General features: G+C 35.0%; 2 protein-coding genes across 2 annotated transcripts; one reads left to right on the top strand and one right to left on the bottom strand.

Annotated features, from left to right (window-relative positions):
- Positions 1 to 3,137: 3,137 nt before the first annotated feature.
- On the bottom strand, positions 3,138 to 9,274 carry LOC123865051. The gene is made up of 10 exons (XM_045905874.1): positions 9,169 to 9,274; positions 8,391 to 8,561; positions 7,923 to 8,000; positions 7,531 to 7,672; positions 6,470 to 6,701; positions 5,939 to 6,128; positions 5,377 to 5,476; positions 4,175 to 4,303; positions 3,552 to 3,673; positions 3,138 to 3,326 (listed from the first exon to the last, which is right to left on the bottom strand). The coding sequence occupies exons 1-10, from the start codon at positions 9,220 to 9,222 to the stop codon at positions 3,156 to 3,158; spliced, it is 1,389 nt and encodes a 462-aa protein (XP_045761830.1). The 5' UTR covers positions 9,223 to 9,274; the 3' UTR covers positions 3,138 to 3,155.
- Positions 9,275 to 9,907: 633 nt separating this feature from the next.
- On the top strand, positions 9,908 to 14,137 carry LOC123865050 (vesicular inhibitory amino acid transporter). The gene is made up of 4 exons (XM_045905873.1): positions 9,908 to 10,455; positions 10,686 to 10,845; positions 11,009 to 11,138; positions 11,571 to 14,137. Exons 1-4 carry the CDS (start codon positions 10,317 to 10,319, stop codon positions 12,753 to 12,755), a joined length of 1,614 nt encoding a protein of 537 aa, XP_045761829.1. The 5' UTR covers positions 9,908 to 10,316; the 3' UTR covers positions 12,756 to 14,137.
- Positions 14,138 to 14,231: the final 94 nt, after the last annotated feature.

Raw genomic sequence — 14,231 nt, 5'->3', positions numbered from 1 at the left:
GACGATAAATTTATGTGTAAGTTAATGTGAAATAGACTACTAATTTAAGGTGAATTTTGACTATGTTTGATTAATTCAGTTGATTTATTCATAAGCGCAAGTATAAGTACAATGCGCCTGGACATCGTATTTCTAAGCAAAAACTCGTTTTTCCATCTTGTGCGCAGTATCTACTTCGTAGCCATCAACAAAATTTCAAAGCTAGTTAATAACTTTCTGTAGAATGTCATTATTTCTTAACTCGAGTGGCAGGATATTGATTTTTACTAAAATACCACTTGTGGCCGTCTAGATTCTAGAGAATTTCGCAAAAATAGCGTGTTTTTAGGCTTGATAAAATCATTATTAGTATTTTTCTCAGGTACTTTTTTATTACTTTGCTTTATTGAAAAACATTTTTGAAAATTCTATTTTAATCATTCGTAGTGTTTATCTTGGTAGATATTTACTTATAGAAGCCTTTCTTTAGTAATTTTCCATTCTTTAGGTACTTTCAATTATAGCCGCCATAATAAATAACCTATCACAATTGTTTTGAAGAGCATGACATACCTACATATTTTAATTTCAATTTTTAACGTTACTAATTAATGTGAAATTACCAGGTACCCATCAGTAGATTTGCTTATAATTTGTAGCATTTATTCATGCTTATATTTTTTAATAACGATCTACTTAACGTCCCCACCCAGATTTGACAGATTATTACGGTCTAAACTATGTTAATCATCAATCTATCTGTATTCTGTGGATAAGTTACTGAATAACATTGTTGTTTTCCAAAAAATGCTATACTATTTTTGACAAATAACATCGTTACCTAGTAGAGTAACATACTTACGTAGAGTAATCTACAGATTTTAGATGGATTATTATTATTAAATTTCGGCTGTTAGTATTTATTCCAGAATGTTTATCATTAGCCATTAGACATCCTGAATTTGACTCTGTACCTACATCTTGACAATATGGATAGAGTTCGAGTAACAAAATGCTATGTTAGAGTAAAATAGATCTAAAAATCATTTAAAGCTCGAGTTCGTCCATATGTCTGCGCTCCTAGCGAAAACTTGCAAAACTTGTAAGTATTACAGAATATACCTACCTATAACTTTAAAACTAGGTCCTGTTAGGGCATTTTTACCCGCTAACTGCCTGAAAATATTACCACTTGTTCAGATGCAGCGTTTTACTCGAAATTGGGACTAAATATAAGAAATAATGGAGTGAATATGTATTTTGGAATATTAAAAGTCTTTGAAATATATCTCAAACGTTAGGCATCTACAAAAATTTATATTCCGTCCAAGTACCTACACAAATGTACATCAATATTAGAATGCTATTTAAAGCATTCTGTAGATTCCTTAGGTTTAGCTACTTCAACTATTCCTATATGCTTTGGAAGCTTTTGCTTTGTTCTAAGCACTTTATTTTTGTCTAAAAGGATATCTTGTAAAGCAGTGGGCCTAGACAGCCAAAACTATTGCAATATTCATGATCCCGTCAGTAATTATTATTACGATGTGTACAATTGATTACAATGTACATGTAACAATGTTATATATTGTTGTATAATTATTGTTACTTATTTGTGTGGCGTGTACACAGTCTCAAATGACAGGTTTGAAGGTCGATTCACACCAATTGCGTGACACGTGCGTAGTAACGCGCGTAAACCCCTAACGCTTTAACCCCACTTTACCTAAGCGGTGTGCCATGTCTCATACAGTTCCATACATTACAACGCAATGGTACGCGCTACGTCTACGCTTACGCAGCCTGTGTGAACGAGCTTTTAATGTACTGGTATCTCCTCAATACGTTTCCTGCGAAAAAGAATATCAATAGGTACATTTAGACCTATGAATTTATATAGTTGTGTAAAGCAAAATCAGCCTAAACCTTCTACTAAATAAGTAAAAAGTCTATCGCAGAAAACGCTTTATCTGGACAAGTTCTAACTTTAATCATTCCAATTTATTTTGTTTTACCCAAAGTACATGAGCATCTATTTTATTTTTACTGTTAATCTTCTTTATAACATTTTATATTACATAATATAAGATACAGATAATAATAAATAATTTACGCGATAAATCCATTGACGTGAAATAAAAACGAGTGAAATATATCGTGTTTTTTGTTTCCTTCAATGAGTTTACCAATTTAGCTCCGCATAAGTTAAACTATAAGGAATATAAATTGTTAAATATACAATACTACCTACTATTACAAAAATTAGAAAGTAAAAGTGTGATATCCCGTTTCGATTGTTTAACTTTAATAGAATTAAGAAATATAGTTTTATAGTTGGACGGCTTCGGTTTAATATTTTAGTAGGAACTGTTAGGACAATATAACTGATTCAAGTTTTTCAATTCAATTTTTATGGTGATTCGTCACTGGTATTAACAACTGAAGTTAGTAGACTATTAAAAAAATCCTCTAAAATCATATTTAAGTGGGTTTTTTTTTGTGAATATTAATAAATATACTTTTGCTTGAGTTACATTAACAGCCAGCGAAGAAAGTTAAAAAATTACTTGTTTGTGTCAACTTAATCGGTCCCATGAAAATTGCATTGGAAATGACTATAATATTAAAACTATATTTTGGCCAAAATGTATGTGCACGAAAAACATAATTGTATCATAATAATATATTTAATGCAATAGATTTTAGGTACCAGCTATCTTCTTTTGGAGATATTAGATTTCGTTATGTTTGTGTAAATTATGATTATATTAAAAATACGAATGAATAAAAGTTGTTAAAAAATCGCAAATTTTCTTATTATTTTACATAAAATTAATAATTGGCTATGTCGCGTAGAACTTGAGTTCGCTTTTGTGGGATGTTTTTTTTTATTCAGATACATGTTAGCCCTTTACTGCAATCTCACCTGGTGGCAGTCTAAGATGGAAGCGGGCTAAATTGGAAGGGGTATGGCAGTTTTCATTAAACCCATACTCCTTTGGTTTCTACTCGGCATCATACCGGAACGCCAAAGCGCTTGGCGGCACGGCTTTGCCGGTAGGGTGGTAACTAGCCATGGCCATTGTAAAATTCCAAACCCGGAACCTCCCACTAATAAGACCTGCGCTAGGGAGGCCGTTGGTGAAAGAAAGCAAGCGAGCAAATAGCTTTTATATTTAATTGGTCCCAATTTGAAATGTAGGTACATCAGGCGACGCTTGTCTCTGGGCCTGGTGCGGGTAGAACACGCTCGGCACGTCCGGGTTGAGGTCGGTGGGCGAGTCGTCGGAGCGCGGGTACGGGTGGTGCGGGGGAGCGCCCATCCATTGAGGGTACCAATACAGACCCTGAAATAAGAATAGATTATGATATCGTAAAGAATAAAAGTTTCTGAAAATTGTTTCATAGTGATATAAAACCAATATCATTTCGTTGTGCGATATTATAAAAACTGCCTGTTATTTTGTGGCCACGGAGTTTAAAATGTAAATACCTAATAACAAATCCATTTTGGGAAAATTATCGACCAGTGATTTTGGGAGAGATAAATAAGAATTCTATAGGTACTATACCTTGTTTCCTGAACCGGAGCATGTATACCGGTACTCGTTCACGGTGAGGGGATCTAAGTAGCTGATGCCAGCTATAGATCCGTAGTTCGGAGGAAACATGAACCAACACCCATCTAAGGTATCTGAAAATCAACGATTTAGGTCAAAGTAACCTTCCTTGCAAGTGGAAATTAACCAAAAACTAATGGGTACTATCAAACTCTTAGGCTGAGATCTATAGATCGCACTTTGACTTTGCTCAGACTTAAGACACTGTTAAACGAGACAGCGTTATACCGTCATAAATCTGTCTCGTTTTAACTGAAACTTAAGTCTAAGCAAAGTCAAAGTGCAGACTATAGATTTCAACCTTAGATCAGTCTCCCAAATTAAGGAGGAGTGACCACCAAAGAAAAAATAGGTAAAAATTTAATAAGACCCGACCCGACATGCAATTTGTGCAAAGAAAATCAAAGTACCTATTTATTCAAAATAGGCACTTTTTGAGTATCCCGGTTTATGCCATTTCGCTGCGACGACGTAATATAATATTGTGTGTAAATCACTTGAATGATGTCATAAGGTGCCTACCTACCTACCTACCATCCATCCTACATCAATGGGTAGGTAAGTTGCAAACTTACAAGTAATATTGGCGTAGTCGGGACCACCAGGAGGTTCCGTGGAGAAATGGTACGCTTCCGTGGTTTGTTCCAAGAAAGGTGGGATTGGGGACAGGCCATTGCCAGGGTCGCCCGGGATTAGAAAGGGTCCTAAAATATAACAAAGAAATGAAAAATATGAAAAATAAATATTTTGTAAGCCTATTTTAATATATAAATCAAGTATTTATACTATATCATTATAGTAAAGTATTATATCATAAAGTATTTATATTATATCATTATATCTACTAAGCTTTTTTCATAATTACTGTCTATCTTTGCTGTAGCCTATTCTACTCCCTTTACAACCTCTTACACTGCCAAGGGTCACTGGTAGAGATTTCTTATAGAGATAAGTGCTTCCCTGTCCACTTTTTCTTTATTTTTATTTTTATTGTTACAACTTTGTGGTACAAATAAAAAATAAAATAATATAGCATCACTTTTGTAAATTGTACCTACCACAGAACACTAAATATAGTAGCTTTTCACTGAGCAAAGACTTGAATAAATAGCAGCTTCTGTAACGAATGTTAAAATGCAAAGTGCAATTCAGCTTGCACAGTACTGCTACCTAAAATTTAATAAACATCGCTCTTTCTGTTGCATAAACTCTTATCTCTCTTCTCTCTCTCCTTCGAAGGGGCGCACCGCCGCGCCCCGTAGCTATAGGTATTTCTCAGGTCACGTGGGTAAGTGAGCCTGATAATACCTGCCTTTTTTATGCAAGTTACGCTTGCGCTACAATCAATCCTGACTGACAACTAACTGAAAACTAAGGTCTACTAGGAACGCGGTTGCCTAGATTCTAAAAGATGCGTAAGTAAGTATTGTAAGTATTAGGTATACTTAATCATTCTTGTTTTGAATATTCAAGATGTGTTTCAGGGCATTCAAGAAATGTAGCAACGGTGGTACCGGCGTGATGATCGCAATCACCTCTGATTGACCAACACTCGCTCAATATTGACTTCAATGCATTGTTGCAACAAGAATACCTTCTAACCATAAAAGCCAACTGCGATTGTAATATAAAGATTGATGCAGGTTTGCCAGAATCAACTTACTGAAGGGTTTTTTATACCTTACCGGTATCAAAATCGTAGACGAAAACATAATAGGTAATTCTAATGCGAGATTGTTGAACCCACTAACTTATTACACGTTGGAGCTGTGCTTACCTCCGTAGAAATTAGTGTTGTTCCATTCACAAACGTGGTGGTCGCAAACTAACGGTGTCATCGGCTCTTTTGTGTAAAATGAGTGGCCGTTGGGAAGAAACTAGAAAAGAGAAATTCTCAAAATATGTATAAAGCCACCAAGATTGAACAACGATAGGATTAGGTCATATCGCTGTTAAATACCTATGTAGTTCATTTCACAAAAAAAAAGGATTCTATCGCCTTAGTTGACAGCAGCAGTGTGACGATCGCAATCACCTAGATTGGCTGACATCTATTGTTGCTGCAAGAATTCAGCCAATCACAACAACTGAAATTGTAATAATGATTGATGCAGCTTTTCCGTGATCGACCAGCTCTTGGGTACCAACTGATAGCCAATAGGTATTGCTCTAGCTGACTATTAAGGTGACCCTAATAATGAAGCTGATCAAAGGCTTGGATTTCTAATTGCAAAATAGACTTTATAAATAAATGAGTGATGGTTGGAACTGAGATACTATTTTTGGTATAGGAAAGATGTACTTATACACTTATACAAAATAATCCTGGATTTACTTACCAGCATATAATCATAATGTCTATACCGTATCCCTTGAATGTTAAAGTCCAGTATAAAGGACCCTGAGGTGATGATACAAGACGCAGCAGTTAGTGGGGGTAGTTTGTACATGATAAGGCCGCATTTGACGATCGCCTTTGGAAGCGTTGACACGTCTCGCACGTGTTGGAGACTCTTTTTGAATGGGAACCTGAAATAAACTGTAGCTAAAGATTTTGTGTACAACCTATTATGGCGAAAGAATCATCAGTTTGTCCACGTTCAATTTCTGTCAATTAATACCTATATAATATTTTATTATTATAGGTAAGTTATAACTAGTTGCGATGAAACGCGCAATAAATTAATTAGGCATTCCGAACCAGTGGTAGATGCTCTTGACGATTCAAAAGTACCTACTTGTAAAAGTCTAATTGAATAAAAATATTTTGAATTTGAATTTAATGGGAACTTTGGTGCTAGAGGGGAGAATTTAGTTATTTTCTTCATTCATTAGGTAAGGAAAGATAACGGATGAAACCTTTAACCTACCTGAAAATACAAATACCTAGGTGACACTCCAGCCCGTGTATAAAGTTGTCACCTTGGAAAACTATGCTCGGATCTTCTTCCAGATAATACTTGTTGTCGTCCGCGAAATGGACGAAGCCTAGGAAGTGGAACCCTCTGCCCCTACAGTGGGGGGTGATTCCGCGCCCCATGTTGTAGATGTCGCTGTACAACTCCGATATGAAGATGTAGACGTTCTTGCCGCAGTAAAATTCTATAAGAAAATATGAGACAAATTGTATCCCTGAAATTACAAACAGTAGTCAATCTCGATGCAGAGAACGAACCAAACGCTTAGTGCCTGCTTTTTAACCCCCGACCCAAAAAGAGGGGTGTTATAAGTTTGACGTGTGTGTCTGTGTATCTGTCTGTGGCATCGTAGCTCCAAAACTAATGAACAGATTTTAATTTAGTTTTTTTTTTGTTTGAAAGGTGGATTAATCGAGAGTGATCTTAGCTATAATCCAAGAAAATCGGTTCAGCTGTTTGAAAGTTATCAGCTCTTTTCTAGTTACTGTGACCTTCACTTGTCGGGGGTGTTATAAATTTTTAATTTACAGTTGTAAATATAGAAACTGCTAGGTGTTTATTGTTTCATCGTCTTACAAACACATAACAGGAGGTCTTGTTACAAAGAGGTTGCCTTTAGGGGAAATCTATTAGACTTATGTATCTCATAATAACTTGGTCGTAACAATTTTCTAAATAAGCTGTGATAGCCTAGTGTTTAGGATGTCCGCCTCCTAATCGGAGGTCGGGGGTCCGATCACCTCTGACTATTCGGAGTTATGTGCGTTTTGAGTAACTAATTAAACATCACTTGCTTTAACCGTGAAGGAAATCATCGTAAGAAAACCTGTAGGTATGCCTGAGAGTTCTCCATAATGTTCTCAAAGGTGTGTGAAGTATGCCAATCTGCACTTGGCCAGTAGTAAAAACCCTTCTCACTCTGAGAGGAGACCCGTGCTCTGTAGTGAGCCGGCGATGGGTTGATCATGATGATGAGGATGATGATGATGATGAAAATTTTTCGATAATCTTACCTTGACTAAGGTAAAACTCGGATGGGACCGCACCACCAGCCGCTGAATTAAACGTTGCGACTCTTTCAGTTTTAATCGCATTGTGATTGTCGTACATTGTCAGCATGTTGTCTATTACATCTTCTAAAGCGATCAGCAGGACCTGGATTCAAAGGTACAGGAGAATATAAGTACAAGCGAAAGGATATACCCAGGCGTAGGAAGCAATCAGTGACAATGACAGCGGCAACCCCGAGTTCCTTGCTGGTTCTTCTCGGTAGGGAAGGCATTCCGAACCAGTGGTAGATGCTTTTGACGATTCAAAAACTTGTAAAAGTCGAATTGAATAAAAATATTTTGAATTTGAATAACAAATCTTTAGTTCGGTAAAAAGTAGCAGGTACCTAACTTACCTTTAGTTCCTTTATATGCATGTTAATAAATCTGCCGAGGTGGTCTGTTGCAATGTGGACATGCTCGTTAATTATGTACTGAAACAAACAAAGAAATAAATAAGTACAAAAAAAAATATTGGCAGTCAATGCTGATTGCTGATAGAAGTGAAAACTTAAAACTATAAAATATTTTAATATCACTCAGTGAAGCAGCAATGTAGAACCAATCAATGTCAGTTGAGCTCTATGGCTATCATTCAGTGGACACGGAGTTAGAGAATAAACCCATTGGCACATTTTAACCGACCAACCTGTGCTTCCCTCAAGCTACTCGATACTGGCGAAGTGCATTGTGCTGGGCTGGCACTACAAAAAGCCACCAAACAAGAGAAGAAGAAAAGTTCACCTCGCTGAATTACCTGCTTATTACCACCTATGCTCCCTCCTGGTATAAAACCTCTTTTATCGAACAGTAGGTGCACTAACCTGATCAGGCGCCCTCTTAATCTTCATCATCTCTATCTGATAGTGCGCGAGATGGTCCAGTTTGTCCGTCGGGTCGTGGCCGTAGATCTCGTACGCGTCGATGATCATCGCCAGGCTAATATTGTCTGAGGGCTCTTGGCAGCAAGGGTGATTTCGTATGTCGTAGGCATACTTAAAAACAATAATTATTTAAATAAAGGTTTTTTTATGCGATTGCAAATTTTATTAGAATTTCGCCTGATTTTGCCCTCGCCAGTTAGTCTAAAGTTCCGGATACACCTGTAAGTTTTAGTCATGTAAGTAGCTTACGTGATTAACTTACGACAAAACTATTGTAAACAATCTTAATAAGTAAGTAATAATTACATAATATTTTATCTTAGTGAATTTGTCGTAAATTAATTGCGTAAGCAATTTAGGTGAGTTAAACTTACAGGTTTAATATAAGTACTTTTATAAGTAGGTACATTTACACTTAGTTTTGCTGTCAATTGATTACGTAAGCTACTTACGTGAGTAAAACTGATAGGTGTAATCGCGGCCTAAGGCCTCATGGAACAAATGTATTCCCAAGTATACCTAAGTATCTGTTAATACAACAATAATACAATTTCCTAAACAGACCCAATTAGAGATCGAACCCGGGACCTCTCTCAAGATCGAAACTTGCGCCTTTGGGACAGTGAGTTGGTTTGGGAGTTGTTAAAATTGCATTTTACTTTTTATTTCTTTATTTGAGAATTAGTACCTAATTTGTAGGCAGCTGCCAGGTACTTACGATTAATCTGGTAAAAAACAAGAAAAATAAAATTTGTAAAAAGCTTGAGCCCATGTTGTATAAACTGTAACGTAACTAGGTATAAAATGTAGAAACAAGCATAGGTATCAATTAGTGCTAACGACCAATCACTGAAAAAAACATTAAATTATTATCTAACTTGATTTATTTGAATACCTAACAATTAATTTTTGTTTTCTTTTGACGCTCAAAATAAGGATTTCTTCTATATTAATATCGCTAATAAAAGGAATGAAAATATCAATTTCCAAAAATTACTATCATTACAATAGGCTTAAATTACTCATTGGAACAGGAACGCGAATTCGACAACCCTAATCATACTCTAATGTAAACTGCATTTAAGGTGCAATTTCACTAAACAGCACAGAGCCTGGATGCTCTCTTGCATATCTACTGAAAGGCGAAATATAAAATAATCTTTCATGGCTTGAGAACAATCGTAGCTTTTCTTTTTATTTACATTTAGTTACGAGTATTATGAACAGTTTTAGGTATTCGAAATTGTCAATCAAGTATTTCGTCGAGACTCTATATTTGAGTAAATATCATTATTTGGTATCTACTGAATAAATACACCTTGAAATTTACTATTTTTGTTTTATTAATAGGGTTATAGGATAAATGTTAAAATTTAATTTTGATTCGCAACCTATATTGGTTTATAGAAACATTGTTATTGTGCCAAGAAACTTCGTTCATATATCGATCGCCGCACCGCGCATCTCCCTCGCGTCGCGCCCAAACACCTCGAGTAAGTGCCGTGCAGCCATTATATCAAACGAAAAATCTCCCAAAAATGAGTAATTCACTCATTTAGTTGAATATTAACGCGCAAAACTCTAAAACTATACTTTATATAAAACGGAAAACCGTAAAACATGGGGGTTTTGATATCGCAAAAATGGCTAGTTAATAAGGCACGCTAAAAATGTAAAAGAATATTTAATAGATTAATTGTAAAGAAGTCTTCCATTTAGAATTAAAGTGTAGAGTTAAAATAAATGTCTTCCTGTTACGTCAGTTTTTGACATAGTTATACAATATCGATAGTTAAAGAAATCAAAAATTGTGAATCAGTAAATCAAAAAAGTTTTATACTATATTGTGAAGAAAAAGAACAGAAGATGATTAATTTAGGACGCATCAAGTTACCACCTATCAAGAATGTATTGGACGTGGCAATGCAGACCGTAAGACAGCAAGTACCTGATAAACAAGGAGCACCACAACGACCTCCACAAAATGTCCGATTTGCTAACATGGGTAAGATTTTTTTTATTACATAAATCTGAAACCTCTTTTAACACAGCAAGCTCATATATTAGAAAAAATGTGTTAAAAATAATTATGGCAATGTAAAGACAAATGTGGTCTTTTCCATTTGTAATTAAAGGAGAGACAATGGACACTGAAATTGCTTTTTTTTTTCTTTTTTATTGTCTCGTAATCCAAACGCTGCCCACTTGTCTAACTCTATCTCTGTAATTATTTAGATATGGGTGAAAGCTGCGAGTTGTCAACGATGAATGAAACAACTTCGCCTACATACCAGTCAACTAACCCTACCAACCCATTTCTCAGCGGAGACCTTCAGGCTGAAGATTCTTTTACCAGTTATCAGAACACATATCCACAACAGGATGGGGCTCCAAGGTACGCTCACTATTAAAAATAAATCGAATGTATCTAACTTACAATTACTTACTTATATAAACAAAAATAAAAATATAAAACCTTTATACCAATGCCCTGTACATTCTATAAGTTTAATAAATATAAATAAAATAAATAAATAAATTGTATTTTGTTCTTTCAGAACGCAAAGCATGCAAAGTGTTGACTTTTACGCTTCATCAGAAGAAGGTGGTTTCGAAGAGGGTGGCGGAAAACCTGGCGCCAAGATTAATGAATTCCAAGCAGCTTGGAATGTCACCAATGCTATTCAGGTACCTACTAATATTTATGTAACTTTCGTAATTGTTATTGATCAAACGAAGCGAGGTCTCCGAGCCTACTTAAATGCGCATTTGTCCGTACGTCCGTCTGTCCATCTATCTGCCATAATTTCTGAACAGATAAAGTGTAGTTCCCCAAGCCGAGCAAATACTAAAACTAGTCAAGTGTCTAATAGAAATAACACTAATAGGTTGGTACAACAGCGCTCACCACGAGCGCGGTGAGAAAGAACGCAGATTTTTCTCTGCAAAAACTTCTTGCATAATTTTCACAATTAATTGTAAAATTTTAGTGTAAGTATGGATAGAGGATGCAGCGCTATCATTGAAAATTCTAAATAGGCCCGAAATAGGACGCGAGGTTTGAGCTCGGGTGACCCTCTAGTTTTAACATTATGTAACTAATGATAAATTTTTCTACAGGGTATGTTCGTAGTATCGTTGCCTTTTGCTGTTCTGCAAGGAGGATACTGGGCAATAGCTGCCATGATTGGAATTGCCCATATATGTTGTTACACCGGCAAAATCCTCGTTGAATGCCTCTACGAAGACGACCCAGTATCGGGACAACGCGTTCGAGTTCGCGATTCTTACGTAAGCATTGCTAAAGAGTGCTTTGGACGCAAATATGGTGCTAGAATTGTTAACATCGCACAAATTATTGAACTGCTTATGACTTGTATTCTCTACGTTGTCGTTTGTGGCGATCTTATGATTGGTACCTTTCCTGATGGCTCAATTGATACCCGATCTTGGATGATGCTGACTGGAATATTCTTGTTGCCGCTTGCTTTTTTGAAGTCTCTTAAAAGCGTGAGCATGTTGTCTTTTTGGTGCACAATGAGCCACTTGATCATTAATGCAATAGTTCTCGGGTATTGCATTCTTTATATCGGCGACTGGGGTTGGTCGAAAGTTAAATGGTCACTAGATTTCGAAAATTTCCCAATCAGTCTAGGTGTGATTGTGTTTTCATACACATCACAAATATTTTTGCCTACTTTGGAAGGAAACATGGAAGACCGCTCAAGATTTGAATGGATGTTAAACTGGTCACATATAGCCGCAGCTGCATTTAAATCTATCTTCGGCTATTTGTGTTTTTTGACCTTTCAAAACGATACTCAACAAGTAATAACGAATAACCTCCGATCAGCAGGTTTTAAAGGATTAGTAAACTTCTTCCTAGTAATCAAGGCAGTACTTAGCTATCCTTTGCCATATTATGCTGCTTGTGATCTTTTAGAAAGAGTATTATTCAGAGGTAAACCGAAAACAATTTTTCCGCCTATTTACGCTTTAGATGGAGAATTGAAGGTTTGGGGTCTGGCTTGGAGGCTCGGTGTCATAATGTTCACAATTCTAATGGCAATTTTTATTCCGCATTTCGCAATACTCATGGGCTTTATTGGGAGCTTTACTGGTACCATGTTGAGTTTTATATGGCCAGCTTATTTCCATATCAAATTGAAAGGCAATCAACTCGAAAGCACAACAATCGCTTATGACTATTTTATTATTGGACTCGGAGTACTCTTTGGTATTATTGGAATGTATGACTCTGGCTCGGCTCTTGTCAAAGCGTTTAAGATAGGTTTGCCGTTCTAATTAAAAGTAGTATTTAGATGATTGTTGAACTATTTTTAGATTTACGCATTTACTTCATGTATTAAAATTTAAACTTCCGCACAGTTGCGATATGTCTAAGCAGTTAAACGCCAAATAACATCTAGTCTGTTGTGATTGAAATGAATGTAACTTAGAAACTCGTTTAGAAATAAGGAAAAGATATTAACCTTAATAATAAATACCTACTACATTACGATGTTCAAAATGTCTTCCAATCATATTATATAGATTTATGTATATACGTAAATTTAGAAGGTTAAATTTATATTTACAATGATTTAGAGAAATCAAATGTCTTCCAAAAACAAATAATGTTCGAAATTATTCGACAACGAAGTCTTCCACAAAATATAGTATATAAATGTTTAAGTAAAAATTGCTTAAATATAAGATAGGTTCCACGCCATTATTATGTGCAAGATAATAAACTGTTTAGATATTAATGTACACGGTCTTAAAATATAACTGGTGTTTTAAATATGTGTAAAATTTATTTGCATATTTCATATGTTTTTCTAGTGAAATTAATAAGATCTAAAATTTTAATTAGTAAATCATTGGCAATGCTTTTCTTAAAAGTTTACCTCAAAATTTGTATCCTACTTCATAGTAATCTATAAGTAAGTACCTACTTAATTGTTGTTGATTATATATCATATAAAATTAAATATAGACACTAATATTACATGTTGTTTTTGTCTAAACTATGAACGTTAGAAAGATACGAAGATCTGGCCTTAAAATTAAAGGAACATACGCTGTTGAAGAAAATATAGCAAATAATATGAATTCAGGTTCAGATCTACGTGTCATTATATAATGGAATTGCAAAAATGTTTATGACTAAGAAATTGTAGTCGGTCTTTTAAGAATTAATGATTTGTTTTATGTTAATAATTCTTAGTACATACAAGTAAAATGGTATACAATTTGTTGCTTTAATCAAAGTTTTATTCTGCATGTAGGTATACTTATCTATTTATAATTATGGTATCATTTTGTTTTATTTCATAGTTAATTATTAAAATAAATGTCAAAATAAAGTGAAGACGGTTTAGTCGAACTCGGCCTTATTAGGCATATTTGTGCGAAACACAATAGGGTCACCAAATGTCCTAGTTTCCTGACAATAAAATATTTGCATTAAAAAATCTCATGCATTACTCAATTACCTTTGATTTATTGTAGGATGAAATTATGATTTTGTATTTCATGTAGTTGTTTATTTACGCTTTATTAACATCATACACGTATTTAGAAATGTAATCAACTGCAATAATGTTTTATAAATACCTACGCATGTATTGTGATGAAAATGGATTCTAAGTGTGTATTTTAAATATTACAAAATGTTATTCGATTATTGCGTTTTATTTTCACTTCACTTATATATCAGTGAAACGAACTAAGCACCTACTATTATCAAAACGGTGAATTCCTTAATGTACCTAGGTA

Source organism: Maniola jurtina, chromosome 5 (assembly GCF_905333055.1).
Source record: "Maniola jurtina chromosome 5, ilManJurt1.1, whole genome shotgun sequence".
NCBI classification, from domain to species: Eukaryota; Metazoa; Arthropoda; class Insecta; order Lepidoptera; family Nymphalidae; genus Maniola; species Maniola jurtina.
Note: the sequence above shows the minus strand (reverse complement) of the source record. Positions and strands in the feature narration are given on the sequence as shown.

Coding starts and splice junctions, on each gene's coding strand:
- LOC123865051 (XM_045905874.1), bottom strand. CDS start 9,222: ATGGGCTCAAGCTTTTTACAAATTTTATTTTTCTTGTTTTTTACCAGA. Junction 8,001..8,390: donor TTAAGAGGGCGCCTGATCAG/GTTAGTGCACCT, acceptor TGTTTGTTTCAG/TACATAATTAACGAGCATGT. Junction 3,327..3,551: donor GCTCCGGTTCAGGAAACAAG/GTATAGTACCTA, acceptor TTCTTATTTCAG/GGTCTGTATTGGTACCCTCA.
- LOC123865050 (XM_045905873.1), top strand. CDS start 10,317: ATGATTAATTTAGGACGCATCAAGTTACCACCTATCAAGAATGTATTG. Junction 10,846..11,008: donor CAACAGGATGGGGCTCCAAG/GTACGCTCACTA, acceptor TTGTTCTTTCAG/AACGCAAAGCATGCAAAGTG. Junction 11,139..11,570: donor ATGTCACCAATGCTATTCAG/GTACCTACTAAT, acceptor ATTTTTCTACAG/GGTATGTTCGTAGTATCGTT.